General features: G+C 37.2%; 2 protein-coding genes across 4 annotated transcripts in view; one reads left to right on the forward strand and one right to left on the reverse strand.

Annotated features, from left to right (window-relative positions):
• The window catches only part of step (cytohesin steppke), a 37,095-nt gene extending 13,605 nt beyond the window's left edge, over positions 1-23,490 (reverse strand). The window contains exons 1-2 of one of the 3 annotated variants that reach the window (XM_041777183.2): positions 23,236-23,490; positions 22,581-22,654 (exon numbers count right to left, since the gene is read on the reverse strand). In XM_041777183.2, coding sequence (XP_041633117.1) covers positions 22,581-22,654; positions 23,236-23,314 — 153 coding nt within the window. In that variant the 5' untranslated portion in view covers positions 23,315-23,490. Of the gene's footprint in view, positions 1-13,384; positions 13,802-19,868; positions 20,022-22,580; positions 22,655-23,235 lie in introns of those variants that run through there. The other 2 variants (XM_070283566.1, XM_041777182.2) reach the window with 2 other exon arrangements.
• A 275-nt stretch (positions 23,491-23,765) lies between these two features.
• Positions 23,766-27,941, forward strand: LOC108079517 (activator of 90 kDa heat shock protein ATPase homolog 1). The gene is made up of 4 exons (XM_017173856.2): positions 23,766-24,137; positions 24,201-24,843; positions 26,751-26,886; positions 27,700-27,941. Exons 1-4 carry the CDS (start codon positions 23,990-23,992, stop codon positions 27,841-27,843), a joined length of 1,071 nt encoding a protein of 356 aa, XP_017029345.1. The 5' UTR covers positions 23,766-23,989; the 3' UTR covers positions 27,844-27,941.
• The last annotated feature ends 39 nt before the right edge of the window (positions 27,942-27,980 follow it).

A 27,980-nucleotide genomic window follows, 5' to 3' on the forward strand; every position in this document is an offset into this window, starting at 1 on the left:
ATTTCGCTAAATCGAGAAAGATGCAAATTTGTGCCTAAACGAGACGGGGTAAAAGTGTTCGCATTAGTCTCTTTTTTCTGAGCATTTTGCACACATAAAAAGCAACCAGCTGAAATTGGGAGAGTAGAGATGAGAAGGAAAACAAACAGAAACACAACTAAACAATATAAAGGCGAAACAAATAGATAATAATAAACAAACGCGGCTGGGCTGGCTGCCTTGGAATCCATAAACGAAACGAGCAATATCAAAGCAATTACAGATGGAAATATTTATAAGCGAAATACGTAGACAGAGTCCCCATCACCAGGGGCATCTTTCCATTCCTACATATACTTTATTTTTGCGTTTGCTGTAACACAGAAACTGTAAAATATTTCCTTTGCTCCTTAAATTTCCCAGATTCATAAAAGACCCGGTTTTTTTTACATATTTGGAAATTCATTTAGCAGATGCAGAATCTAGGAAATGTCATTGAATTTCTATGATACATTTCGTTGTTTAACTCATAATTTATGTTTTGAAACAGCTATTTATATAGCACCTACAACTAAGCAAAGAGGTATTTTAATATGTGGAGCTACGGCTGAGAACCGGGTATTTCAAAGCCGCGGCACTCGGCTAAAAAGGCTCCATCTTGTTTTATTTATTTATATTTTCCTCATCAATCTCATTCTCCCCGCTACCGCTATAATTCTGTGGCCGGCGAACCATTAAAAACACAAGTTCGTTGGCCCACTTCAGCAGCGGCTCAACACAATCAACAATGTCCGCCAACAGAATGCCTAAAATAAATGTATTTTTAATTAAATGCCTTGTGTTCTAGTCAGAACGGGCAACACGGCAGAAAGCTGGACAAAGGTAAGAACTGGAGATGCGGGTGCGTCAACTATGCACGTTTCTATCTCCATGGGTTCTACTCCCAGTACGTGCTGGTTCTCAGTACTTTTTCTTTTGCCTAACATATCCCACAATGTGTTAGAATTCCGCCAGGGAAGGCGTGGATTTTACAATGCTTTTAGGGATTTATTGTAGCTATAAGGGGCAGAAACACGTTGGAGAGACGCCACCTTGGAATTTATAAAAAACGGAAATTTATACTTTTCTCACACACATTTAAAAAAAGTTTCAATTGTGTACAAAAATGTTAGTTACACGCGCTCAGCATACTAAACATGTGCGCCGCACACAGACACTTTCTGTGTATCTCCAAAGTAGCAACAGGTGCACCTACATTTATGGCCGCTCCAAACAACCACACAGCATTTACGTAGCGTGGTTTGCTTTTTCCTCCTGTCATTGTATATTTTACCTATGGCTATTGATTGGGTTTTCCGCCGTTCTGTTTACTAGCATCAATTTGCTAATTGTCCCTTTCGCTTTCGGCCTCGATTTAGCCGGCTTATTGTTTTATCTGGTGGATAGGTTCTAGCTGCGCCCACCTCTAGTTTTGTGCATTCGCTGGAATTTCACACTGGAACTTGTTTTGGGCCAAGGCTAAAGTGGGAGTTTGTGGGCCAGGCACTAAGAATTCAATATTTCCAATTGATTGACAGTTGGCTAGTTGAATATGAATATGTGACGGATGGATTGATGGACTGATAGGAGTAGAGTGACACGACGGAAGATCAAAGTCATTTGCATAGCCATGTGGAATATATTAAACAAAAATTCCTATATTTTGGGGACCAGACTCAGTAAACTTTAATGCATTTTTGGCAGAAGCGATTTTTCAGTTCCTATAACCCCATATCAACAAATAGAGCAAACTTTTACTTCGAAATGCCTAAACAATAATATTCAAATACTTCGATTAACCGGTTCGTTAGTTTTTTGATTGAAAAATGTGTTGAATGTTGTTGGCATTCCCAGAGCAAAACCAGTTTACCAACAAAACAAAATATATAAAATGCTTATCATTTATAATATTTTTCTGCTAAAAAACAACATGGTTACGCAGGGCTCTGGGTAAGATTGTATTTAACAAACAGCATTGAAGTGGGGCTTTGAAAGAAACAGAATTTGATTTGATTAACTAAAGACCAAAGTCCACGGCGATAAAAAGTTCCCCGCACGAAATACAACATTTAAGTAAGCTAAACTCTGATACGAGCAAGCGCATTGCGAAAAGCCAGCGGATATGAGATACTGTTCTTGTGTTTTTATCAAAGCGGAACTTGACATTTCTATGGAATACAGTTGCGGTCCAGATACAAGCACTAAAGATTTGTTGACTTTTAAGACAGATCTTAAAGGAGAAATGTGTACAGTAAACATTATAAGAAGACCACGGAATACCACAAAGTCAACTGAAATTCAACAGGAAATCCCTTAGCTTGGCGGTAAACCTAAACAAGTCAGAATGTTCCGAATTTCATGTGTGTATCTTCAGGGAAACACTTTCCTTTTTTTTTTTTTGCATTTGAAAGTGACACCGAGACGCTAGTCGAGTCGTGGCAAGGACCCCATAATCGCAGTCTAGTCCCGTGATCCCCTCTACTACTCTTGGCCCGTAACCCCACCAAGACGTGAGATGTCTGCGAATGCCATTGGCCGACGTGATTGGAACGCCAAGAGATATCCGCACTGGGTTTCTCTTCCTACAGCCCGGGACCCCCAGCCACCTCTCCACTGATGCCGCCATGTCTCTGTTTGAATCGTTGCCACTTTTTCTTTCGGTTCTTGGTTCTTTTGTCTCCTCGCGTTGTCTGTCGTCTGTTGCTTCCTAAATGTGCTCTTTCCGCCCAATGTTTTTTGGCTGCTGCTTCTGTGTAGACACGCGCAGCTCTGCTTACTTTTATTCTCTCGGCTTGTTTATAAATTGAAATTTTTATGGCTGCCTGGGCTGGCTCGCTGGCTGGGCAAACCCAAAACACGAAACCGAAAGTCCATTGCCTTCTTTAAAGTATATGAACATATGCACTGTAGGTCCTTGAAAATAGCTGTCGACACGACCCCTCCGCAGTGCCACGTTGTTAATAACTGAAAGGCATACCAATTTACGTCGCAGATACTTTTGTATCTTTGTTTATGCATGGCATGCGCATCTCGACAGATACGTATATATCTATACACATATGTATTTTCCAAATGCCTGGGCAACTAAGCTATTCCACTTCTGACGGCTTGCGGCGAGTGCATGCGATTCTGCACCCGGTCGGTTCCCTGGTCTAGCTGTAGCTCCTATGCACTCGGGTTTTTATTTTTACACACTTCGCTGACATATGTTTCGAATTCGAATACTCATTCTGTGTGTCAGTGACGATTGCGGCCTGCGAAAGATAGGGCCCGGGACAAACAGAACTTTCCTGTGGGAATTCTCGTTAGATAACATTTTTGGGTGCCAGTGGGTCTGAACATCGGTGGCCCCTTATCGATCCGATGATATCAGAGAACACATATCAATGAAAATGCACGCATTTCCATGAGGCTCGTTGATGGTCATAGCTTAGCCAAAGAGAAAAAGTCCCTGAAGTTCAGTCGAATATTTCGCTTGTCAAAAAGCTGCAGTCGCACATTTATCTAAAACCATATGTGTAAAACATTTTAAAAATAATGAGTCATGACAAATTTCGCTCAAAGTGAAATTCCAATGCCTTGGCCCAGACATTGTTCAACTCATAATTAATATTAATATTCTTGAGAACACAGCACAGACGGCAAAAACCAAGTGGGTTATATCGTCTGGTCTTTATTATTAATTATACACGATACTCGTGGAGCATTCCTGTTTCTTTTGATTTTTAAGAACACTTTTTACATTCCCCGAATGACGAATATAATAACTATTTAAATATATAATATATTATATAGAGAAGATAACCATTGCATGGCTGTGGATCTTTCTGTTTTTATTTTTTTAATTTATGTGTATGCTTTGGCGCTAGATTTTAAAAATCTCTTTTAATAAATATATATACGAACGTATGTATAGATATACAGAAATGTGTTTTATTTATTTTTTTTGTTTTGCTTTGCTTTTGCGTTTGTTTATTTAATTGACAACACCGAGCCAAACTAAGGAGCGGCGATTTCTCCATGTATCTCGAATATAAATAAAATAAAGATGACGTCGCGTTAAGCTAAAATGTTGCAAACACGTTTTCTTTAGATGCTTTTAGGCTTAAAATATTACTTCTTTGGACTCTGAAGTGTCTTTAATCTTAATGTTTATATTATTTAAAGTATATTTATACCCTTGCAGGGTATTATAATTTCAGTCAGAAGTTTGCAACGCAGTGAAGGAGACGTTTCCGACCCTATAAAGTATATATATTCTTGATCAGCATCAACAGCCGAGTCGATCTAGCCATGTCCGTCTGTCCGTCTGTCCGTCTGTCCGTCTGTCCGTCTGTCCGTCTGTCCGTCTGCCCGTCTGTCCGTCTGTCCACCTGTCCGTTTCTACGCAAACTAGTCCCTCAGTTTAAAAGCTATCTGAATGAAACTTTGCATATAGTCTTCTATATACTCTCACTGCTATATATGTCGGAACGGGCCGGATCGGACGACTATATCATATAGCTGCCATACAAATGTCCGATAAATTTTTAGAAAAACAAGAAAGGAAGCTAACTTCGGCACGCCGAAGTTTGTATACCCTTGCAGATTGGTTTTGATGTTTATTTTATAGATTTAAATGCTGAAAACACTCACAAAACAGAGTTTCATTACATTTTACCTATACTTATTATGTTTACAGTTTGACAGTTACAGTTTTACATTCTCAGCTTTATATATTTTATACATTTACCGATCGCTTCTATGGCAGCTATAAGATATAGTTGTCCGATTTTTATGAAATTTATACCAAAATTCTAGAATAATAAAAAAAACGTATATCTCAGAGTAAATAAAAATGCGTTGAAAAACAACGAAGCTATAATTTTATTTCTATTAATTTCTCGATCGTTCCTATGGCAGCTATATCATATAGTCGTCCGATTTTCATAAAATTTTTACCAAAATTCTGGAATAATATAAAATGGCTATATCTCAAAAATGATGCAAAAATATTGAAAAACAGCCAAGTTATAATTTTTTTTCTACAAATATATCGAACATTTGTATGGCAGCTATATGATATAGTCGTCCGATCCGGCCCGTTCCGACATATATAGCAGTGAGAGCATATAGAAGACTATATGCAAAGTTTCATTCAGATAGCTTTAAAACTGAGGGACTAGTTTGCGTAGAAACAGACAGACAGACAGACGGACAGACGGACAGACAGACAGACGGACAGACGGACAGACAGACAGACGGACAGACGGACATGGCTAGATCGACTCGGCTGTTGATGCTGATCAAGAATATATATACTTTATAGGGTCGGAAAGGTCTCCTTCACTGCGTTGCAAACTTCTGACTGAAATTATAATACCCTGCAAGGGTATAAAAATTATACCTTTGCTGTTTTTCAATATTTTTGCACCATTTTTTAGATATGGCCATTTTATATTATTTCTGAATTTTGGTAAAAATTTTATGAAAATCGGACGACTATATGATATAGCTGCCATAGGAACGATCGGGAAATTAATAGGAAAAAAATTATAGCTTCGTTGTTTTTCAACGTATTTGTATCTACTCTGAGATATAGGCTTTTTTTATTGTTCTAGAATTTTGGTATAAATTTCATAAAAATCGGACAACTATATCATATAGCTGCCATATAAACCGATCGGTAGATTTATACAAAATGTAAAGCTGGGAATGCAAAACTGTAACTGTCAAACTGTAAACATAATAAGTATAGGTAAAATGTAATGAAATAATATCTGCAAGGGTATACAAACTTCGGCGTGCCGAAGTTAGCTTCCTTTCTTGTTTTATGAATTGTTTTATAAACTTGCTTTTAATTAGACTCATTATAAGATTGCGAGGGAACTATTTTACCATTTTTTTCACCAAGAACATTTTCAAATTTCACTAGTTTCGGACAGTATCTGCCACATTTGAGGGGTTGGATGCGACTAGACTAGACCCCTCTTAAAATCCCCGGACAGGTCATAAAATATTTGGGGTCGCTATTCTACTGCCTGATTTATGTGAGTTCTTTGACTGAGTTTGTGATTTTGCTTTTTTCTCCACTGGATTTATAACACTATATAGAGCAGCTCCGTCATACATAAATACAAGCGTCTACACTAGAAACTTAAGACATAATATTTTCTCATTTGGCATTTTAGTCATCCAGGTTTCAGCTATTTTAAAAAAGTAAATAAAAAATATAAATCTAGAGCCCACATATGGAATGTCGTATATCTATAGCTTTGACAGTTTCTTGGATTGAACTAGCTGTTGGTGATGCTTAAGTAAACTATATAATATCTACTTTAACAAGTAAAGCGGTAACTCTTATCTGGAAAAAACATTTAAGATTTAAAAAATTATAAAAGTTGTCGGAATATTTAAGGGTATGCTTTTACAACAAGTGCCCGTATCTGAAAAGACTTTTAAACATCGGATCTATAAAAATATATATTTGTTTAAGAGTTTTTCACCTCAAAACAATTGTATTTCTCGTATATTTCCTTCTCTTGCCTCGAAGTTGTTTTAGCTCTCAAATCGTTATTACTCCTCTCCGCGGCTTAATGGCAAACCGTTTATGGCGATACTTAAATATCGAGGACTTTCTGAAAGAAAAGCGACTCGCGAGAAGTCCTTTAGAAAAACCCCTTGACACACAAACCGTATAAAGGAGGAAGAGGGAGTGCTCTAAAAGCTACCTCCAACTGCTCCAGTTTCTTCTCCATCAGTATTGCCGTTGCTAGTCCAATGGCAACGTTTCAAAACATATATACTTAGTATTTGCATCACAGCACCAGTATTCCGGGTGAATCAGCAAGTCGAATGAATAATACGCGGACTGTTATTGAGAGACATCTACAAGTGCTTAAAGTGACCAGTACTAAAAGCGAACATGCAACTTGTAAGAAACCAAATAGGCGTTTGTTAGGGTGTGGCAAAGAAATATTTATATTACGGAGCGACAAGCGGGAGAACTGCATAATTAAGCGAAGGGGTCAACGGAATCGAAAGGAATGCCTGCAAAGTCTCTCGCCAGCAGGGGAAAAACAAGTTCCATACAAAAGCTAATTACGCGGCAGTCGAAAAGCGATGCTAAGTAAAGTACACAGGAAAATAAGCTATATTTGTCAATGAGATCCACGGTATTCAAGGCTCAGGCTCGGCTCTTTATAATATTAATACTTTAAAAGAATACAAACAATACAATGCAAACATAGGCGTGCCGAAATTAGCTTACTTTCTTGCTTTTATTAAAATATGTACTTTCTTTTTCAGTGTATTCTGTACAATATTTATGGAACTTACTCGCAAGGGAGAAAAAAAAAAGCTGCAAATGAGTAAATCAAATGCCAAGAACACATAAACACAGTACAGTTAAGCTAACAACTTGTTGCACTTCCAAATGGATTGGGATGGGTTGGTTTTGTTTGAGGCACCATCTGTCAGTCTCTCCGCTCCCAGACTTTGGGTTCCCGTCATTGTCTCGGAGAGCCTAGAGTGGCCCATTTGCATCTGCCACTTCTCTGGCGCATTGCAGTTTAGATGAAATTGCCTAGATAGGTCTACACAACAGGCGCAAGAGAAATATGGCGCTCGCATTTGCAACTTACTCCAGTGACTCATGCCTCACTCTGTCCGTGTTTATGACGCACGCAGTCGACTTTGGAGTGAACCAAAATTCATAGCCCAGGGCCTGGTCACAGGAGCTGCAAGCAAGAGCCAAGGCTAGCCCCAATCACAAAGTGCCTCGCCTTGTCTGTATAAATCAGAAAGTAGATAAAGAAAATTGCAACTACATTTTACGAACAGCAAACTGCCACTGCAAAGAGGCAAACAACCATTCCGGGGCCGATAAGTAAACCTCATATAGAGATATTAGCGGTTCTCGAAGTGCCACACGATGGGGTGCCCCTAGAGAGCCCAGCCTGGAGGGGATATCTAAGGAGAGGGCATTCGGACGGAAGTTTGCACTTTGAAGTCGTTTCAAGCCAGAGTAAATCGAACACAGTGGTAGCTTATTGTTGGCAAAGTTCTTCGTTCTCCCTGATCGGTTTTCAAGCGCGAGGATAAGGCATACAAAAATAAACTTATTTTAAAGTACTTTAAAATATTTGCCTTCGGTTAGATCGCATCTATTTGTCAATTTGTCAGTCTTAATGACTTTATTCAATCTTGTCAATCCGTGTGCTCGCGCTCCAACAATTACTTCAGAAATAAAAGAATAAATAAAAGGAAATAAAATAGCAAAGAGCAAAGATACACGAGAAACAAATTCCACAAAAACAATTAACCGAATGTGGGAAGGCAAATAAAAAACCAAATAACAAAACACCTGAACGAAAAAAGCACACAAAAAATGGCAATAAATTAATTTAACGCCAATGAAGACAACGGAAAATCGGACAACTACACAAGTACAAAAAAAAAACAAAAGTAGCAGAAGCTGCTTGAATTGGTCGCATTGGCAGAGGGACACAGTTTAAGTACACAGCGTTGGAAAAATGAAGCCAATTGGTATTATAGGGGCATTGATCAGCCATCGACCTTTGTTCGCTGAAGTTGACAATGACATTTTGCTCGGTCCCTGCACAGTAGTCTGAAGCACATTAAATGGAGACATCATTTTATAAGTTTTTTTTAAATTGTCTTTAAAATGCTAAGCTTAGGGCTGCCTCAGCAAACAATTACATTGGTTTTTACTTGAGACTTTATTCATGCAATTGTATTCAAGCCATTAAAGAAGAAAAGGAAAAATACATAAAACCCATGTTGGTTTTAGCGCCATATGCATGAAAATATTTCAACCATAAGCCGATGTCTTCCTCCGTCCACCCCGCCCTTTTCCGATTCCTTGCACGCGTACGTCGAAAACTAATCATTTCCAATCGGGTTTTGGGTAAAATTAGCATTTGCCAACGCCGCCTGGCAGCAGCTGGTCGCGTGTGGATGAAGAGGGGCGCAGGACCTCGCTTGCTATTTAAAGTTTACTGTGGAAATAAAATCGATTCCATAATGGATTATTCAATTTTTTAAATTATGCGATATATCGATATACATTTTCAAAATCGATTTAATAGAAAAAGTTCTACAGGTCAGTAAACTCGTGGAAAAGTGAAGTAAAAAGTTATAATTCTATGATGAAAATCTATATATAATTTAAGTTATTTCCGTTTCAGATTTTAATCAATTTAATTGTAAAATTTAAAAAAAAAAACCTATTCAGTAAAAATCGATTTATTTCCAGCTCTAGTTGGTAGGACTACGGACTTATTATTAGGACTACTAATTTATTTCCCTTAACCAAAAACGTTTCGAAAAGGGTATTTTGACCTCACACAACTCCCGCAATTAGCTAGACTATTATTAAAAAACATATTCTACATTTAATGCTGCTTTGTTGATCTCACTCTCTAAAAGTGCACTACTCAAACTTGCCTCCCTGCCACCCAATCCAAATCTGTCTGGCGACAGGAGCAATTAACCAGGGTCTGGACGGCTGGTTTTAAGGGCGCCCGAGGTCTAAAAATGCCTCGCCTTGCCCTTCAAACTGTTGGGAGAGTGTTGTTACAATACATATCCAGGTTTTATTATCTGCCAGAGGCACAAATGCATACACAAAGTATCTATGTATATATTGCGGTGCGTTGAAGGCGTGCAGTTGGTGAATGAAAGAGGGAGGGATTGGTTTTTTGGGACCGAGGGTATGCCAGTCTGGCTAGAGATAGGTTACGTGCCGTGTCCGTGGGCTATTAAATTAAATATACGTCCACTTTGATGGCCTATTTCGACTTTATGGATTTATGAAATGATCCCAGCGTAGTTACCCTCTTAATTGTTTTTAGCATGAAGTAAACCCGGAGGGGGAGTAGGATATATGATGATATTTTCAAATGGGCTTCCGAGTAATCTAACATTTGCAAATACATTTTCACGCTGCCTAATCATATGTTTTGGAAAACACGTGCAGTGCGAAATTTAATTTGTTTACACAGTCGTGAGGTTTTTGTTTGCTGCGCACATTTTGGCTCCAATCGCCGCCCCACAAACACAAAGTGCAATGAGATCTCATTGGCGACTTTTTAATTGATTTGGAAGTGCGCAGTTGTGTCTGTGAAGGGAAATCCGCAACGTGTTGACGCCTTTGACAGGCCGACCGATCTGCAACTCGATGCAAATTGCTTGTTGTTTTGATGCCAGTTTTAGCGAAAAACTAGGAAAACGCCCAAGTTCAAAAGGCTTGAAAACAAGAGCTTTTGATCTTAAGTTACAGGTTATTAATTGGTAGAAAAATAAAGATATGTTTAAACTTTTAATTTCCCTTCCAAACATATTAAAAAATCTCGATTTAAAAATGTTTTTCAAAAAAGTTGGAGAAGGTCACGTAACTTAAGCCATTTGCAACACATTTCTGCATTTACTTTTCACATTTTCCCCAGCCAAAGTTTCAGTATAGAATTTTCCTTGAACGCAAACACAGCCGACAATACCTAATTTGCTGACTCAAAAAATATATTCATACACACGTTTATATTTGTATCAAATTTTCGGAACGTGAAGCGTCTCGACAGTGTCACAGACTATTTAAATTACACGTTATCGAGTGTTTTCTTATATCTGGTTGAGCTTCTGAAATAGACTGGGTTTCGGGTTTTGGATTACCATTATGGGAAACGAGCCTAGACTCGTACTGAAACTAGTGTCTTATCCGAAGCTTGAGTATTTCAAATAAAGCGAACTTATGTCGTAAGAAGTACGAGTTTTAAACTCTCAAAATATTACATTTTCAGTTGCAGATGTTTTATTTAATTTGCGAGTTCTCTTATTCGAGGGTACACCCCATTTATTTAACAACTAATTTCGCACAGAAAACATATTCGGTTACCACGGAAATAGAGTTTCCCCTTTTACACCTGCCAATTTCCAAACATGTGGTGGTGGTCCCCCAATTTCTGCCTCACGAACCACACGTGCCCGATCTGGGGATATGGACATTTCACAAAGCGGCCGTAGGTCGATTCCTAGGACTTCGACGAACTGTCTTTTCGTGCATTTGCATTAAATGTAAATGCAATTATTTTCTCACATGCAAGGCCCACATCGACCAGAGTCAACGGGAATTAAGGCCGGGACGCATGTTTGTTGACAATTAATGCCTGGTTTTTCTTGCAGCTATTGCTGCAGCTGAAACTGGGCGGTGTCTCTGGTCTAAAAATGGCGTGTGCAGAGTGTGTGCATGAACCCAGTTTCGCAGTAATTTCCGCATAACTCGGACAGGCAGAGACACACGAACGAAACCGAATAATAAGCCCCAGCGAAACTATAAAACTCAGCTCTACGTCACTGGTCAGCGGTAGCCCCTTTTGCGACCAGAACTTAAATGAACGCATCCGCTGAGGCGTGAGCTGCTCAGCTCTGTGCAGCACAAAAAATATTCCAATCATGCATTTGGCCTGCGATGCACTGAACTCTTCCTCTCTTTTCATCATCATCCTCATCATCACAAGCAGTAGCGTAACCAGCGACCCAAGTTGATTATTATGTAGTCGTGGTTTGTCTGGGTGGCACTTTGATGCCTTCTTTCCACTCGCCTTGCTTCGATGGCAGAGGTTATTATCCCCTGATTAACCACAACTCGGATGGTTCTCTTCTATATATTAAAAAAATGTTTGTTATGTGAAAGTTCAACCAGTCTTATTTCTGGTTGTTTTCCTTTATAATTATAAGTTTTCACAAAAACTAAACTATTTATGCAAATACGACAGCGATCAACCCAATGTAAGCTATCATTGTTATAACTATGGATAATGTATAAGTATTTTATCGGGTGACGCGGTTCTACGAAACATGTCGTCACGTATTCAACTGCTTGATACTTTCAGCAGATTAGATACCAGGATAATCGTTTGAGTGTCAACTTCCGGCGTTCCCATGTGTTTGTTCAATATTTAGCTTTCTACGGGTAACAAAATAAGTTTACATTGAAATGACCAGGCATAATTCTTACTTGACCGCGACTAAATATTACCCATTTTGTTGTTCTGTCCGAATCCAACAATCTCGCGCAACACAACTTTATGTTGTGGATGGAAGCGATAAAGGACAAACGCCAAACACATTATTTCAGTGTCAACTGGAAAGTATTGATTTTTTGTTAACGTTTCTTTGAAAAAACTCTCGCCCCCGCACAATGTGAAATCACTTATTTTGGCCATCCACGCCGTGGACTGAGTACTGTATATTGGCCCAAAACAGCAACAGACTCGGAAACGCGCGCCGCCATTGCATTCTTGGCACCATCTCCACGAATAGAAGGAGAAACGTTGGCAGCTCGCGGGCCTCGCATCCGACTCATTCCCCCAAGACAAACGTACATACAGATGTATATAAGTATAGCATGACCCAAGTTGACTTGTAGTTCTGTGTGTTTTTTTGGCATGTTTCATTGGCAGGCGCGCTTAAAATATGCAGAATAAGTCGCGCAGCAGGTGGAAGGGCTGCAAATTTGGGGAAGAAGGAGGAGGGGAGGACGGAGGTACTGCTATACACTACACACCCATTTTTCAATTGCTCCCGTGCGGCATTTTATTGTTCGCCCGCCCGATATAATAAGAATAAGTACACTGCACTACCTACATATCTCGAACAAAGGGAGCCGGAGCAGGAAAAGCCCTTTTCTCGAACTACTACTGCAATGACCTGCCAAAGCTAGTTTAAGTCCAGTAAACACGGTTTGTACTTTTTCGAGTCCTAACTTTGAGCAACCAAAGTCTTAGAATTGAGTGAACATGCTTCGACCGAATAATGTTCATCAGGCTGTGCCCGACTTGATTTTTTGTTCAAATTTTATTCAGATTGCTTTCATATTCCACTGAAACACACTGATGTTATTTGTTCCCCGCCAAAACAATAAAAAAAATTCTATTAAAAAAATTCAAACAAGCTTGTCCATAAATGTGTATTTTTTACTGCTGACCATTTAAACTTATAAAAAAAAATACAATAAATTGCGTCAGAGCAGCGAACAGAACAAACAATACGTATTGATAATTTAAGCAGAGTCCGACAATAATTGATAAAGGTAAATAAACGGTGGCACAGCACGCTGACGTCACAATCGGGAGCAACATTTTATCAGCAGTAGACGGATGAGAAAATAAATAAATATATTATTCAACGTTGACTATTAGTAATAATTGTCTGGCTATGGAAAAGACACGTCTGATCTATATATTTTTAAGAATCGTTATTAATAAATAACTGAAGTGCGAATGACGCGCGAGGTTTTTGTACTTGTAAATTGCTTGGCACAAAATATATGTGGGGAAAGTGGACAATAAGGCTGGCATATATTTACATGGAATATTCCGATGATTCAGTTGCAGCTCTTTGTTTGCACTTCGTAGCTTCCTGGGCACTCAATTTACTCTCTTTATTTTCGCACTATTGAATCTGATAAGCCGACACCTTATCAATGGGACCGGAGGCCGTATTTTGACTCTCTGCTTTTGGGAAAACTTAATTTTTGCACATGGCAAGGCCAGCGTAATAAAAGTAAGAGAACACTCACACAATTACACTACCACTTCTTTATTTATAAACATTTTATTTTAAAATGTTTATACATTTTCGGCTTTCCACTTTTTATATTGAATTTATATACATTTTTTTCATATATATATATTTTTTAATTTTTGGCACGAGAGAAGACAAACAAAACGCGAAAAGAAAAATTCAACTTAGTATCTCGAAAGGCCGCGCACTCCGAACGATCCGTATCCGTCAGGCCGAGTTCTCTCTTTAATGTGCCGGACAGCGAGTATAACCGTTAACAGCCCACATTCGTTCGGTTTAGCGGGTAACATTTTGTCAGTGTTGTCACGAATTCAACGCTAAAAATAGCCAATCCTGAATTTTTTTCTATCACAAAAATTTTTCGTAGTAAAATGTTATATGTAAGCAATATTTAATCTATCTTATATGTTATATCTTATATACATTGATATTTATAAATTATATATTTGCTTTGACCTAACAATTTGTATGATTTAATTCCTTTAATTTAATTTGAGCTACTGTCTGCAGTGGGTCCCTTTCAGTCTTCATGGGTCCCATCATAATTGTTTATGTCCGAAAAAAGATTAAAAATTTTTAAATGTGTTATTTTTTATATTTTCGGTGTAAATCCCAATTTAAAAAAAATCAAATAAGTACAGTAAATATTGATTCATTTTTCATTCAGTTGTTCTCATAATCTACATTAAAAATACATCATTTAGTTGTAGATTAAGAAACAAAAACCATTCTTTTGTTTTGAGTTTTTTGGCTGCGGTTTACTCTTTTAATAATTATTATTTTATTCATAAATCAATTATTTTCTGGATGTACCCTGCAGAACCACATGTCATCAATAGGCAACAAATTATCAACGTTTCATCAACGTATCGGCTTCGACTTTTGCCGAGCTGACACTCCGACAATCGTGTCGCTCTCTTTTTGAACAAAAAAAAAAAAAAGATAAAATTAATCGTTTTTTTTTTTTTAATTTCATCAGTTAATTTCTTTAGTAATTTTCTACGCATTTTCATTGATGATTCATTAACAACACGTGTATATTGATGAATTACTGGTGAATGGTACTACAGAGGGCTACTCGTTCACTTTAAAACGGTTAAAGCGGCAGCACTGCTTTCGGTTAAAGTGCGCAATGTTATTGCTAGCGGGTACGGAGAATAAAACAGGCGGCAACCGCATGCCGCTCTCTTATTTTCTTCGCTCTTCCACTATATATAAACGTCTTCATACAAGAGAGGAACTCGGCACAGCTGACTACCCTGCAGCTTACAACAAGTGGCTCTAAGAGAGGAAAACAGAGGAAGCGTATGGAAACTCTTTGCCTAGCTTAGTCAGATGTTATAAACAGAGGTCTACTTAAATCGCCACTTGCACAGTAACGCCCTTAGGAAAAATAATTAAGAGAAATACAATTGGTTTTAATTTTCAAAAAAATCATAACACAAAATTTATAAGAAATTGTATTTTTTAAACTCCAATTTTCCATAAATTTAACAGGAATCTTTGTCGGGATAGCAGGGTTCCTAAAAATATAATTCATACAAATGGGCCGACGTAGCACTTTCCCTGAGAAATAGGGACTTCGAGTGATCTGTTAAAGCGAATAATTGGATATCGATATAATGGTGTACAGCCCTCGTAACAACTTTGTTAAATAATAAAATCAAAGTCTACGGAATGTTCTATCCTAAATCCGTAATTGCCTAGTATTTAATTGCTTAGTATTTTCAAATTGTAAAATCATTTAATATATACCTACATACATACAATGTATGTAACTAATGGGTTTTCCCAATATGAATATAAAATGTTTTTAAATAAACGTTGCAATGGTACATTGACATGGGACGAAGTCATTATCATTTAGCCTGCTCCTGTTTTTGCATAATCACATAATATTGAAACACGTGAGAACTAAGTGAGCCCATTTGCATGCAGACGCCATAAACCGCAGTAGTTGTCCCGTCCCGTCTATCGTTCCCCACCCGTTACTTGTACCACTTTTCATTTGTGTTTTGTGTTGGCTCTGACTTCGATTAGTTTCCCTTGGCCATTGTTCAGAATCGAGAGAGGTAAGAGCAGAGGGACGGAACAGAGAAATGGCAGTGCAATGGCCATTGTTGCCACTCGTTCCCAGTCAGAGTCCGAGTCCCTTCTCGTTTCGTTCCTTTCCCTTCCGTGTCTCGTCGCTTCTCGTCCTGTTTGCCCATAACCTCAAAGCAGACAACATAAATCAAAGACAAATTTGCACTTCAAGTGCGCTTTCAATAAGTTAGCCTCTGTGTTCTTGCTTTGTTTATGCTGCCTTTCCTGTTGCCCGTAAATCATAATTTAAAGTTTGCCGGAGAATAGCAGAATTGGGGAGTCTAATACTTAAACAACACGTAACTTAGGCATTTTAAAGGTGAAGAAACACATTACGCTGATTAATCTACTGACATATTTCTAAATTCATAAAACATTTTATAGAACCGAAGAAAAACAAGAATGTCTATTTAAAAAAAAAAATATCCCTAAAGAAATTTATCAAGTTTCTCGTTTCATTATTGAAATGTCTTCGATAAGAGCATTTGGGTTTTCTTGCGTTAGTTAATGTGGTAACATTAACAGGGACCTGACTAAAGAATAATACTGTTTTCCCATTAAGTCCAGTGAAACAGTTGGGATTACAGCTGATCCATCTCTGCCACGTCTAAAACACAAGCAAAGATGGCTGAAACGGCCGATGTGAGAGTAAATGAGCAGTTTACCAACTATTAAGGCTATTTAACAACAGTAAAACCTCAGATTGCGTTAGATTTTATCCGCACTAAATTTAAATGAATTAGATAACGAGGAATTTGATTTTCTTCAAAGACTTTTCTATAACTAACTTGAAAAAAATACGACAGATTGTCTGGATCCCTTTTAAAATTAGAGTCTTACATTAACCGGAACTTTATCTAACCGAGTAATTTTTGACGGGGAGGGTAGAAACTAAAGGCAGAAGCAATTTCTAATAAATGGCGAAAGTTTAGTAGAACATTCTGATTTTCGTATATCTTAGCAAAAACAACATTTATTTACATCACTCACAGCTGCCGACCATAAATGGAAGCGTCTTATCAGCTCAGATATAAGAAGTTAAATATGCAGGCGCACCAAATCGAAACGCACGCTGACTTCAGGGGTAGTCAATGAGTCCCTCAAGTAACATACTGATAACTGTGGAATGTCGTGAGTCACACAAAAACAATATTTACGCTGGAAATGAATTGCATAATTGCAAGGCACTCATAAAGTAATCACAGAGACGCCTAAGATTTATATACTAAAGGGGATAATTTAATAACCAGAAACTTTTAATATTTTGCAAAATAAATTGGAGATTTTTCGAAAAATGAACTTGACTTGCGTTTTACATTTATAACAAACACGTGGTGGCGACCTCTACCAGTGGCATCACATCGAATATTTTTTAAGCTTGGCCACAGCCACAAGTGACGGCGCCACTGTATAAAACCGAAACTTGCTAAAACATGGTCACACTGGTGTTGTTTTTTTAAAAATAGGTACTCTTTGTACAGAACTACATAGATACGTTTTTATTTAAATACATTATATTATATATTTTTGTTCCAATAACAGGTCAAGTTCAGTAAACAGTGCGATTTTGAAATATCAAAGCAAAGTGTGATGCATAACGAGACTATTAGATCAAGTAAAATATTCGTAAATAAAAATATTTCAAGTTTCATTTAAGTACTTTCCATCTGTGAGACCTAAAAATATATGTTTTCTCCTTTGTTTGTAAATTTATTGCCCCTGGAAGCAGAGAAAATTCAGATGCCGCAGTACACCACACAACCACCCAAAAACGTATCCCAACTTAACCCAAAACCTTAACGCAGCTAATTGCTGAACAATTGAAACTAAAACCCGACAGCGTGGATGCAGGAGCGAATAAATAGGGACAAGATTTGGTAATGTATGCATACACGCTAACGCGGCACAAGCGAGTTCAGGTAGCAAGGTCAAAATTGTGTCAGTTGCAGTGCCAGGTAAAAATTATATAGTGGGATAGGTCAAAGTAAAGGATCTTTCCTACAATATAAGCTATAAATCATAAATACATATAATTTTCCAGAATTTCGCGGACTTAAAAACATTTTTAAGGAAAATACAGGATATGGCGATTGAATATTGGAGTTGCGGCAAGGGTAATGCTTTTATACTCTCGCAGGATATTATTATAATTTAAATCAGAAGACTCTATAAGGGATATACAGTGGTGCTCATAGACTTAAGCCACAAGACTTCATCCAAGAATTTTAACGAAAATTAAGAAAAGTTTTTATTTCACAGCTCCAATTTTTTGTGTCACATTAGTTCTATATATCAGTGTTCTAATAAAAAGTATAACCAAGTTATAAAAATATATATTCAACGAAAAATTTTAAAAATCTGAGACCAACCCCAAAATGTCCTGCTCACATACTTAAGCCACCTGGAAGAAAATAATTGAAAAAGTTAAAATTTGCCCAATATTCCTTATAATTTTAATAAATTTACTTTATTATTGAGTGGGATGATCTTTCTGATTAAGAATAGCGGAGCAACGCTTTGGCATTAAACCCACAAGACGTGCGCACTGTTGAGGGGTGATTTTCTTCAACTCTTCTTGCAAAGTATGCCACAAATCCTTTTTATTTGCTGGTTTTTTTGGCCAACGACTTGTTTAAGAATTCCCCACAAGTTCTCTATAGGGTTCAAGTCGGGGCTCTGCGGTGGCCATTGCAAAACATTGATTTTCTCTTGGCTTAACCACGACTTGACTATCTCGCTGGTGTGTTTTGGGTCGTTGTCCTGTTGAAATATCCAGGCAAGTGGCAAATTATCGGCATATTCTCCAGATAAATTGTTAATAAGGATGTCCCTGTACAGTTCGCCGTTCATAATGCCTTCTATCTTCACTAGGAGACCTACGCCCGATGTGGTGAAACAGCCCCAGACCATAATCGAAGCGCCACCATATTTAACGATCTTTTTCGTGTATTTGGGTTCCAATTGTTTGTTGGAAGGACGTTGTACATATGGTTTACCATCACTCCCAAAGACATTAAACTTGGATTCGTCGCTCCAAACAATCAAACATACACGAAAAAGATCGTTAAATATGGTGGCGCTTCGATTATGGTCTGGGGCTGTTTCACCACATCGGGCGTAGGTCTCCTAGTGAAGATAGAAGGCATTATGAACGGCGAACTGTACAGGGACATCCTTATTAACAATTTATCTGGAGAATATGCCGATAATTTGCCACTTGCCTGGATATTTCAACAGGACAACGACCCAAAACACACCAGCGAGATAGTCAAGTCGTGGTTTAGCCAAGAGAAAATCAATGTTTTGCAATGGCCACCGCAGAGCCCCGACTTGAACCCTATAGAGAACTTGTGGGGAATTCTTAAACAAGTCGTTGGCCAAAAAAACCAGCAAATAAAAAGGATTTGTGGCATACTTTGCAAGAAGAGTTGAAGAAAATCACCCCTCAACAGTGCGCACGTCTTGTGGGTTTAATGCCAAAGCGTTGCTCCGCTATTCTTAATCAGAAAGATCATCCCACTCAATAATAAAGTAAATTTATTAAAATTATAAGGAATATTGGGCAAATTTTAACTTTTTCAATTATTTTCTTCCAGGTGGCTTAAGTATGTGAGCAGGACATTTTGGGGTTGGTCTCAGATTTTTAAAATTTTTCGTTGAATATATATTTTTATAACTTGGTTATACTTTTATTAGAACACTGATATATAGAACTAATGTGACACAAAAAATTGGAGCTGTGAAATAAAAACTTTTCTTAATTTTCGTTAAAATTCTTGGATGAAGTCTTGTGGCTTAAGTCTATGAGCACCACTGTACATACATAAATATGCATATAATCATGATCAGCATCAACAGTCAAGTCAATTAACAGAAAAAATTAATAAATTCGCAATTTTTCAGCGTTGGATTCTATACTTTATATTACCAACTCTTGTGATTTCACCATTTTGGGAAGAATTTTATAAAACTCGGACGGGAAATTAATAGAAAAAAGGTATACAAATTTACATAACTTTGCATTAGGGCGATAGTAAATGTATGGGATTATGTTAAAGTTAAATAAAAATCCGCAAAACTTTATTTAAATGTTTAATCTCTCCTGTTAGACTCCTTTTTTTATTTGATCGAATTAGATTGATTTTCAATGATCTAGCTGCAATCAAATAGAGTATACATACATATATACAACTTTCTTGTGTGGTTAAATCTTTAATTTGAAGTCTCATTTTGGTGTGGTTACTTATTTATTTTGCTTCTCACAGAATATATTTAAACGCTTCTATTTACATTCTATTAAACAATTTATAGAACTTTTTTTGTTTTCATGTTACTATAGCACTGACGTCTAAACGCTGAGCATACTGCTGAGTTCGATCACTGATCTGTTTTGAAATTATCAACTCGCTTATAAGCTCAGCAGTAATTTTAGACTTCAGCGGACAGTGCGCGTGTATATAATTATTTGTTTGCAATGATGAATTTCTTTGGTCAAACACTCACCATAGTTTTAGACTTTCTTACTATCTTACGATACAAGAACTTGTACATAGCACTGCACAGTAACAACTTGATATTAAATAATAAATAACAATTTAATCGCTGCTGAACTCGTTTCTGATGACACAAACATCAGTGCACATAACCAAATATCATTAATTGATACAGAAACAAAAATTAACAATAACAATTCCTCAATAATTGACACCAATGAACAATACACTTAACAGAGCTGAGCGTGGTTTTTGTGACGGGAAGACGGGACGGTCGGCAAAGGATGGAAGGTATGTATTTACTCCCGCGAAACGTCATTGGTGACTAAGAGACAGTCGCGAAAAATTGTGAGAGTGTCTGAGAATTCACGATGTATTCGGTTGCCGGCGAACCACACCGAAGGCAGGTAGACGACAAGATCACCGATCCAGTGTCACGTGACTTCAACATACCACCAACACTTTTACTTACATTTATTCTAGCATTAAATTGTGTTTAATTGATTGAAAAATTAACCTAACTAAACTAATCCGGAGCCAACATAATATATTCTTATTAGAGGTTAAACCCTTGTTTAAATAAATCTATTCCTGTCTCCACTGTTTTACACCTTAAGATTATCATGTATGTATATGTATGTATATGTATGTCTATGTATGTACTAATGTATGGCTGTTGTTGTTGCTTTTTGTTTCGACAAAAACAATGATCAACAATGGCAACGGCTGCAAAGTAAATGTCAACCACAAAAGTTCAAAGATGAATTGAAAAACTAACTATGTATGTATGTAAAAAAAACTATACATAAGGCGAAGCACACTCCACAAATGAAGGTATGTACGTACATGCACCTTTATTGTAGTAAGTATAAAGCAAGCAAGTGTTTGAATACTTTTATCGGCCAGTGCCGATTGCTAATGGGAAAATGTCAACGAAAGCTCTAAAAGAAGAATAGAATAGAAAGTGCCGCTAAAATCATAACAAAGATAATACTATACATTTACAGCAAATAAAAGTTATCCGAGCTAATTTTTCAACGCTAAAGAGGATCGTGAGTATATGCCAGCAGATGAGCCCAGATGTCTTACCTAGTTTTGGGAGTATACATACGGCTCACTTACGTGAACATGTTCACGAGTTCTGTTTACACCCTTGCAGGGTATTATAATTTTAGTCAGAAATTTGCAACGCAGTAAAGGAGTAATTTTAATATATATAACATATTCTTGGTCAGTACCAACATCCGAGTCGATCAAGCCATTCCCATTCTGTCCGTCCCTCCGCCTGTCTGTCCGTTTCTAGGCAAACTAGTACCTCAGTACTGAAGCTATATGAATAAAACTTTGCAGATAGTCCTCTAAATACTCTCACTACTATACATATATGTAAGTCGGAACTGCTGTTTTTTAAATAAATTTCACCTTCTTTGAGATATGACCCTTTTTTATTTTAGATTTTCGGTTTAAATTTAATAAAAATCGGACAATTATATCATATACATAGATGCCATAGGTACGATCGGAAGTTGTAGCGAAAAATTAAAAGCCCTAAATGTAAAATTGTTACTGTTAAACTGTAAATATATGTGCAGGTAAATGTAATAAAAGTTGTTATTACCTTATTTTAGTTCAGCATATATGAATATTTATAATTTCTATTATATAGAATACTTAAAATTGTGAAATTGTATCAGAAACAAATTATTATATGCTGTGTTTTATACAAATATATATATTGTTTTTCTTTTAATTTGAACAAAATGAATCGATTCTTAATGATCCAATTGCAAGCTGGAAGGGCATAAAAACTTCAGCGAGCCGCAGTTAGCTTTCTTTCTTGTTATTTTTTCTTTTCATTATTATTATTATTAGTATATTACCATCTTTTTAAACTCACTTGTTCATGCTCTGTTTCTCTGCTAATCACTTGGTCTCTTGTAATATATGTACGATCCACTGAATACTAAATCTAAGATTTGCAAAATGAACGGAACTAAGCAGTGAACAAAAATGAACAATTAGGATGATGCCTCTCACTTAGTATGGTTACTATTTTTTTTCCACGCACTCATGAGGAACAAGCTAATTTCAGTCATAGACAATAATATTAATATTAATTATACCATATTGTTTATTAGCGCAGCTTAAAAAAATTAATAATTAAAGCTTATCTAATCTTAATTATAATTGTCATTTATAACATTCCCAGTGATATTTAACTGGATATTTGGCGGATGTGCCATATTCATATAGTCATTAAGATTGGCCCCGTTTATCAAAAAGAAAATTAGGAGAACCGTTCTATACCTGAAAAAGTTAATCTTTCACTGGCAATGACGATCGCTCGTTGCATTCATCCAACCTTTGTCTTTTATTGGGTGTGATTGGTCACGAACTCACCTGTATTTCGAGCAAAAGTTCCTGCTTCCTGCGTCGCAGCTCAATCAGCAGTTTCTGCTGCTCCGGCGTTAATTCTGCAAGACGGAGAGACGAGAAACAGTGAATGTTTGGGGTTGGGTCAACAGCCGTACATTGTTTTTTATGTTTTTTGTTTGTTAATTTGACAGCCACAACACATTCCAGCAACACGCATGTAAATACGCCCACAGTCACAGACACACACACACACACACACACATCAGCTGCATGAAGTGCATGCGCAGGAGCGAGACAGCAGCTGTTTCTGAATCAATACTCAATTTTCGTTAGTTAACGTTTCTTCTTCGCCGATTCGCTTCCATTTCGTAGCTGGGACACGCACAATGGGAGACTAATTGTGAAAATTGACTTATTAGCTCTAATTCGGCACTGCGGATTAAACTCTATTGAAGGCCAGGCCATTAAATGAGAACGCACACACACACACACACACATACACGAATCCCACACCTATACATGCTAAATGCTTGTTGCTTCGTATAACTTTTTGTTTGGGGACTTGCACTGGTCCACTTAAATATGTTTCTTTTGCACAGACCACCGATCACTGGACAAGGCAAAGGCATTGTATTTATTTATCCACATCTCGCTCGCCTCACTTATTCGATGTGTTTACCTGGCATCGAGAATTCACTCCGCCCCTTTGAAATAGCTCCATACGATCTGTTGTCGAAATTGTCCATTGCGCTTATCATTGTGGCGGCCACTCTAAACACACTCTCGCGGTCGGGGCCCGAGCACTAATGGTGCATTATTGGCAAAGAACACGGCTAATTTCTGCGGGTTTTCATTGAACAATTGAACAAAAATTACAAGTTTTTAAAAATCAACAAAAAATTCTATCGCCATTTTCTTTCAGCTCAACTAGCGATGTGTTGAATACTCGATAGTTAATGTACCAAAAAATACTAAACGCACAGTGTTGCATGAATACATCGATATTTGAACATTTGTGTCAGTGCTGCCATCCTGATGAAAATATGACGTGTCAGAAGGTAGGCTGTGATACACCAAAACGGTGGCTTATCGACAACTACAACCTTTTGAAACAACTAATTCTTTTATTGTAAAAAAAAGTAAAAGGTATATATAAAAACATAGCATTTACGAAAACATTCTAAAATCAATCGATTCACTCCCTTCACTTGGCCACCACTCCGATAACTGCGTCAGGTGGCAACGCCGCAATCATATGTGCGCATGTGAAAGATTTTTAATACTGTTTTAAACAGTAGAATTCTAGAAAATTCGACTTGCAATTCGGTGCAAATCGACGAAACCAGGACACCAGAAGACTCCTTGACAAAAACTGCCCGCCGGCACCAATCATTTCATTCAAACAACCGCCAAGGATTTAGCTGGATTAAACGATGGCCAAGTGGGGTGAAGGAGATCCGCGCTGGATTGTCGAGGAGCGTCCGGACGCCACCAACGTGAACAACTGGCACTGGACGGAAAAGAATGCAACGACCTGGTCAAAGGATCGGCTGCACCAGCTGTTCAAGGACTTGAAAATAGGCAAGTAGGGCTAGCGTACCTGTGATTCTAACCTAAAACCCGTATCCGAACCTCAAACCGCAGTGCACAGCGACATCGAGTGTGTGGTGGACACCGTGGACAAGTGCACCGGCGAGGCCACTGTCAACAATCGCAAGGGCAAGCTCATTTTCTTTTACGAGTGGGAATTGGTGCTAAAGTGGTCAGGCACGCTCTTGAAGAACAGCAAGTTGAGCCACAAGGGCAAGCTCACCATTCCCAATCTGTCCGAAGAGAACGACCTCTCGGACGTCGAGATCACTGTGACCATTGATGAGTCCAACGACGAGTCGGAGACCCTCAAGCAGTTTATGTACAACGTTGGCCGGGATCGCGTCCGCCAGCAGCTGGGAGCCTACATACGGGAATTAAAGGAGGAATATTCCAAAAACCTCATTCTACCAAAGAAGGGCGACGACGCAACGGGCGTACAGGGTGTAAATAATGCCAACGTAACGGAAGTCAACAACGCCAGAAATGCCGCCCAGAAGGCCTCGTCAAACACCTCGGTGGCTGCCCCAAAGGGGCAGAGCTCGGGTGTTGGCTGCAAGCTGGACGTGCGAACCCTTTCGATGACGGAAGAGTTCCACTGCAACGCCAATGACCTGTACAATGCTCTGACCAAGCCGGATATGGTAACTGCCTTTACGAGGGCCCCCGCAAAAGTAGATGCGGTGCGCGGTGGCGAGTAAGTCCCTTATTTCCTTTTCTTTCCTTGTAAAGGAATCTTGAAACTTCGGGGAGCCGAAGCTAGTATGCCCTTGCAGTTGCAATTTGACTTAACCGTTAAACATATCTTCGTATATATGTATAAATTTATATTTTGTTCTTGCTTCGGCAGAACATATACTAAGCAAAATATTTATATTTTCAGGTTGTTCCTATATCTGATATTATAAAATTAGGCTCACAATTTAAAATTCGTAAAAATAAGAACACCTTAAGTTTGGTTCTTAAAAAAAATAACAGAGTTATGACGACATTCCTATTATTTTCCGGTTTGTTTTCCCTTGGTTTCTATTGAAGCTTTTGGATATAGATAGACCTTTAAAACTAAAAAAAAAAACAAATTAAAATGCTTTCTTAAGACTTTCCGATTGTTTCCATGACATATATAACATAAAGAAGTCATATAAGGTTCACTTTGACTCGAAAGAATAGTTTGCTTAGAAGCAAACATGCTAATGAAGAATACATATGGGAATTAAAAATCCTTTTTTGTAATAAATTAACATTAAAAATTGTTCCAATTGACCAACTTTGTCAGAATCTAGCATATTCTAAAACAGCTATCGAAATAATCGATTGAAATATAGCAGTATTTTGACGAAAAAGTCCATGAAAACGATGTTTTCTTTTGATAATATCTTCTAAACTTGAGGCCTTTAACTCTTTATTTCTAACATCACTCAGATAATGCATACTCAAAAATAAATTCAATAAGAAATATGCGATACATGTTGACTTGCATTGTCGTTGCATTAAATTTGAAAAAATGAAAGTAATTTTTGAGAAAACTCATAACTAACCATAAGATGCTTAAGTGAATAAAAGTCCAAAATTAGTTGAGTTAAGATATTGGCACTGGATCCGCAAAACCGAAATGTGCCTTTATATAGTTTTTATACCCTTGCAGGGTATTATAATTTCATTCAGAAGTTTGCAACGCAGTGACGGAGACATTTTCGACCTTATAAAGTATATAAGGTCGAGTCGATCTAGCCATGTCCTTTTGTCCGTTTCTACGCAAACTAGTCCCTCAGTTTTAAAGCTATAAATGAAACTTTGCATTTAGTCTTCTGAATTCTCTCACTGCTATATATGTCGGTATGGGCCGGATCAGACGACTATATCATATAGCGGCCATACAAATGGTCGACACATTTTTAGATAAAAATTATAACTTGGCTGTTTTTCAACATATTTTGATCATTTTTGAGATATGGCCATTTTTTAATATTTCATAATTTTGATTTTAATTTAATAAAAATCGTACGACTATATCTGATAGCTTATAGAAGAAAAGTATATCTTGTTTTTCAACGTATGTTCATCTACTTTGAAATGAGCTTTATTAAAGTTGCAAATGTTTGATTTAAATTTTATGAAAATCGGACAAATATATCGTATAGCCACATAGAAAGGATCGGTAGATGTACAGAAAATGTAAGGCTGCGAGTGTAAAACTGTAACTGTCAAACTGTAAATATAATAGTATTGGTATAATGTAATGAAACTTTGTTTTGTTTATGTTTTCAAATCTAAAACATATAAAATATAATTTTATCAAAACCAAATTATTATGTATACGCTATGTATATTCTTTTCTATTAAATTGTCCAGAATGGATCTTAATAATCCAATTGGAAACTGCAAGGGTATACAAACTTCGGCGTGCCGAAGTAAGCTTCCTTTCTTGTTTTTAATTTGCAATAAATTTTATAAATTATGGGTCCGAAAAGACTCCTTTACAGCCTTGTAAACTTAAGACTTAAATTATAATACCCTGCTAGAGTATAACAACGATATTATCAGATCTTTACTTCAATAGTTTTCTCTTTATTTTGTATTAATTTAATATTCTTCCTGCTTTAGGTTTGTGTTGTATGGCGGAAATGTGCTCGGCAAGTTCGAGGAGCTAGTGCCTGAAAAGAAAATACAGCAGAGCTGGCGTCTGAAAAACTGGTCATCTGGTCATTATTCGAATGTTGTCATTGAGCTGGAGGAAACTGTAAGTTAAAAAAGAAAAACAATGTCAACGATTTCATTTAAAGTAAAATCTAAATTAAAGAAGCCCTTTTTACTTGAAATAATCCTAAAAATTAATATAAGAACTCAGAATATCTTCAATTTAAAAACAATCATTTTTACCAGCAAAATACTGGCTCTTTAAATTTACTTAATCAGTTAAAAACAACATGTACATATATAAAATATGGTGGAAAAAATATCACGTGCAACTGGGATTCAAATTAAATCTAAGATAGACTACTCTATATTTTTGATCAAAATTAAAAGCACAGGAAACTGACATAAACGTATGACAATTCAAAATTTATTCCATCAAAATAATTCGTAGCGTTCCGCTGAAATCAGTGTTTAAAGTTCTGAGAATTCCTTACTTTGTTTTTTTTTTTAAATCTAGAAATCGAGCAAATGTTCAAAGTCAACATTTACACCAATTATACATCTACACCAACTATATGTAAAAATTAAAAAAAAAAAAGTATGTTACATATGTACTTTTTTTTAGTTTGAATACGAATGTCAAATTCGACAGAACACAAATGCCCATACCAAAAAATAATTAATTAGCCCTTATTTACTTATAATTAAAATTAAAGTATAATGGGTAAACATTTTTTTTAAATGGAAATAAAACCTTCATTCATATTGGCTGGTGTTGTTAAGATATATCTATTTCTTTTTAATTGCCAGCCCTAAACGTTTAAATAGTTGGTTCAGACGAATTAAAATGCAAAGTGGACTCCATTATTCCAACTATTAATGCTTACACAAATGTGTACCATTTTTATTTTTGCAGTCGTCCAGCACAATGATGACGCTTAAGCAGACCGGCATCCCCGCCTCCGAGTACGATGCGATGAAAACCAACTGGTACCGGTACTACTGGCACAGCATCAAGCAGACCTTCGGATTCGGAACCTCGATCTCCGACGCCTTATAAAACGTTCGTTTTTTTGTGCAGGAAGTGGCATCTGATCGGATTGGAGATTTGGTGGCGGCGGGCGTATCATTAAACGAGTTCCATTTGTATTCTACCTATTCAACTCCGAGAACTTCATTTCCACCCTTAGCTATAAT

This window comes from Drosophila kikkawai, chromosome 2R, assembly GCF_030179895.1.
Source record: "Drosophila kikkawai strain 14028-0561.14 chromosome 2R, DkikHiC1v2, whole genome shotgun sequence".
NCBI lineage: Eukaryota > Metazoa > Arthropoda > Insecta > Diptera > Drosophilidae > Drosophila > Drosophila kikkawai.

Bases quoted from the DNA above. Each gene is read 5' to 3' on its own strand.
- LOC108079517 (XM_017173856.2), top strand. From the start codon at position 23,990: ATGGCCAAGTGGGGTGAAGGAGATCCGCGCTGGATTGTCGAGGAGCGT. The intron at 24,844-26,750 runs GTAAGTCCCTTA...TTCCTGCTTTAG, and splicing joins GATGCGGTGCGCGGTGGCGA to GTTTGTGTTGTATGGCGGAA. The intron at 26,887-27,699 runs GTAAGTTAAAAA...TTATTTTTGCAG, and splicing joins TCATTGAGCTGGAGGAAACT to TCGTCCAGCACAATGATGAC.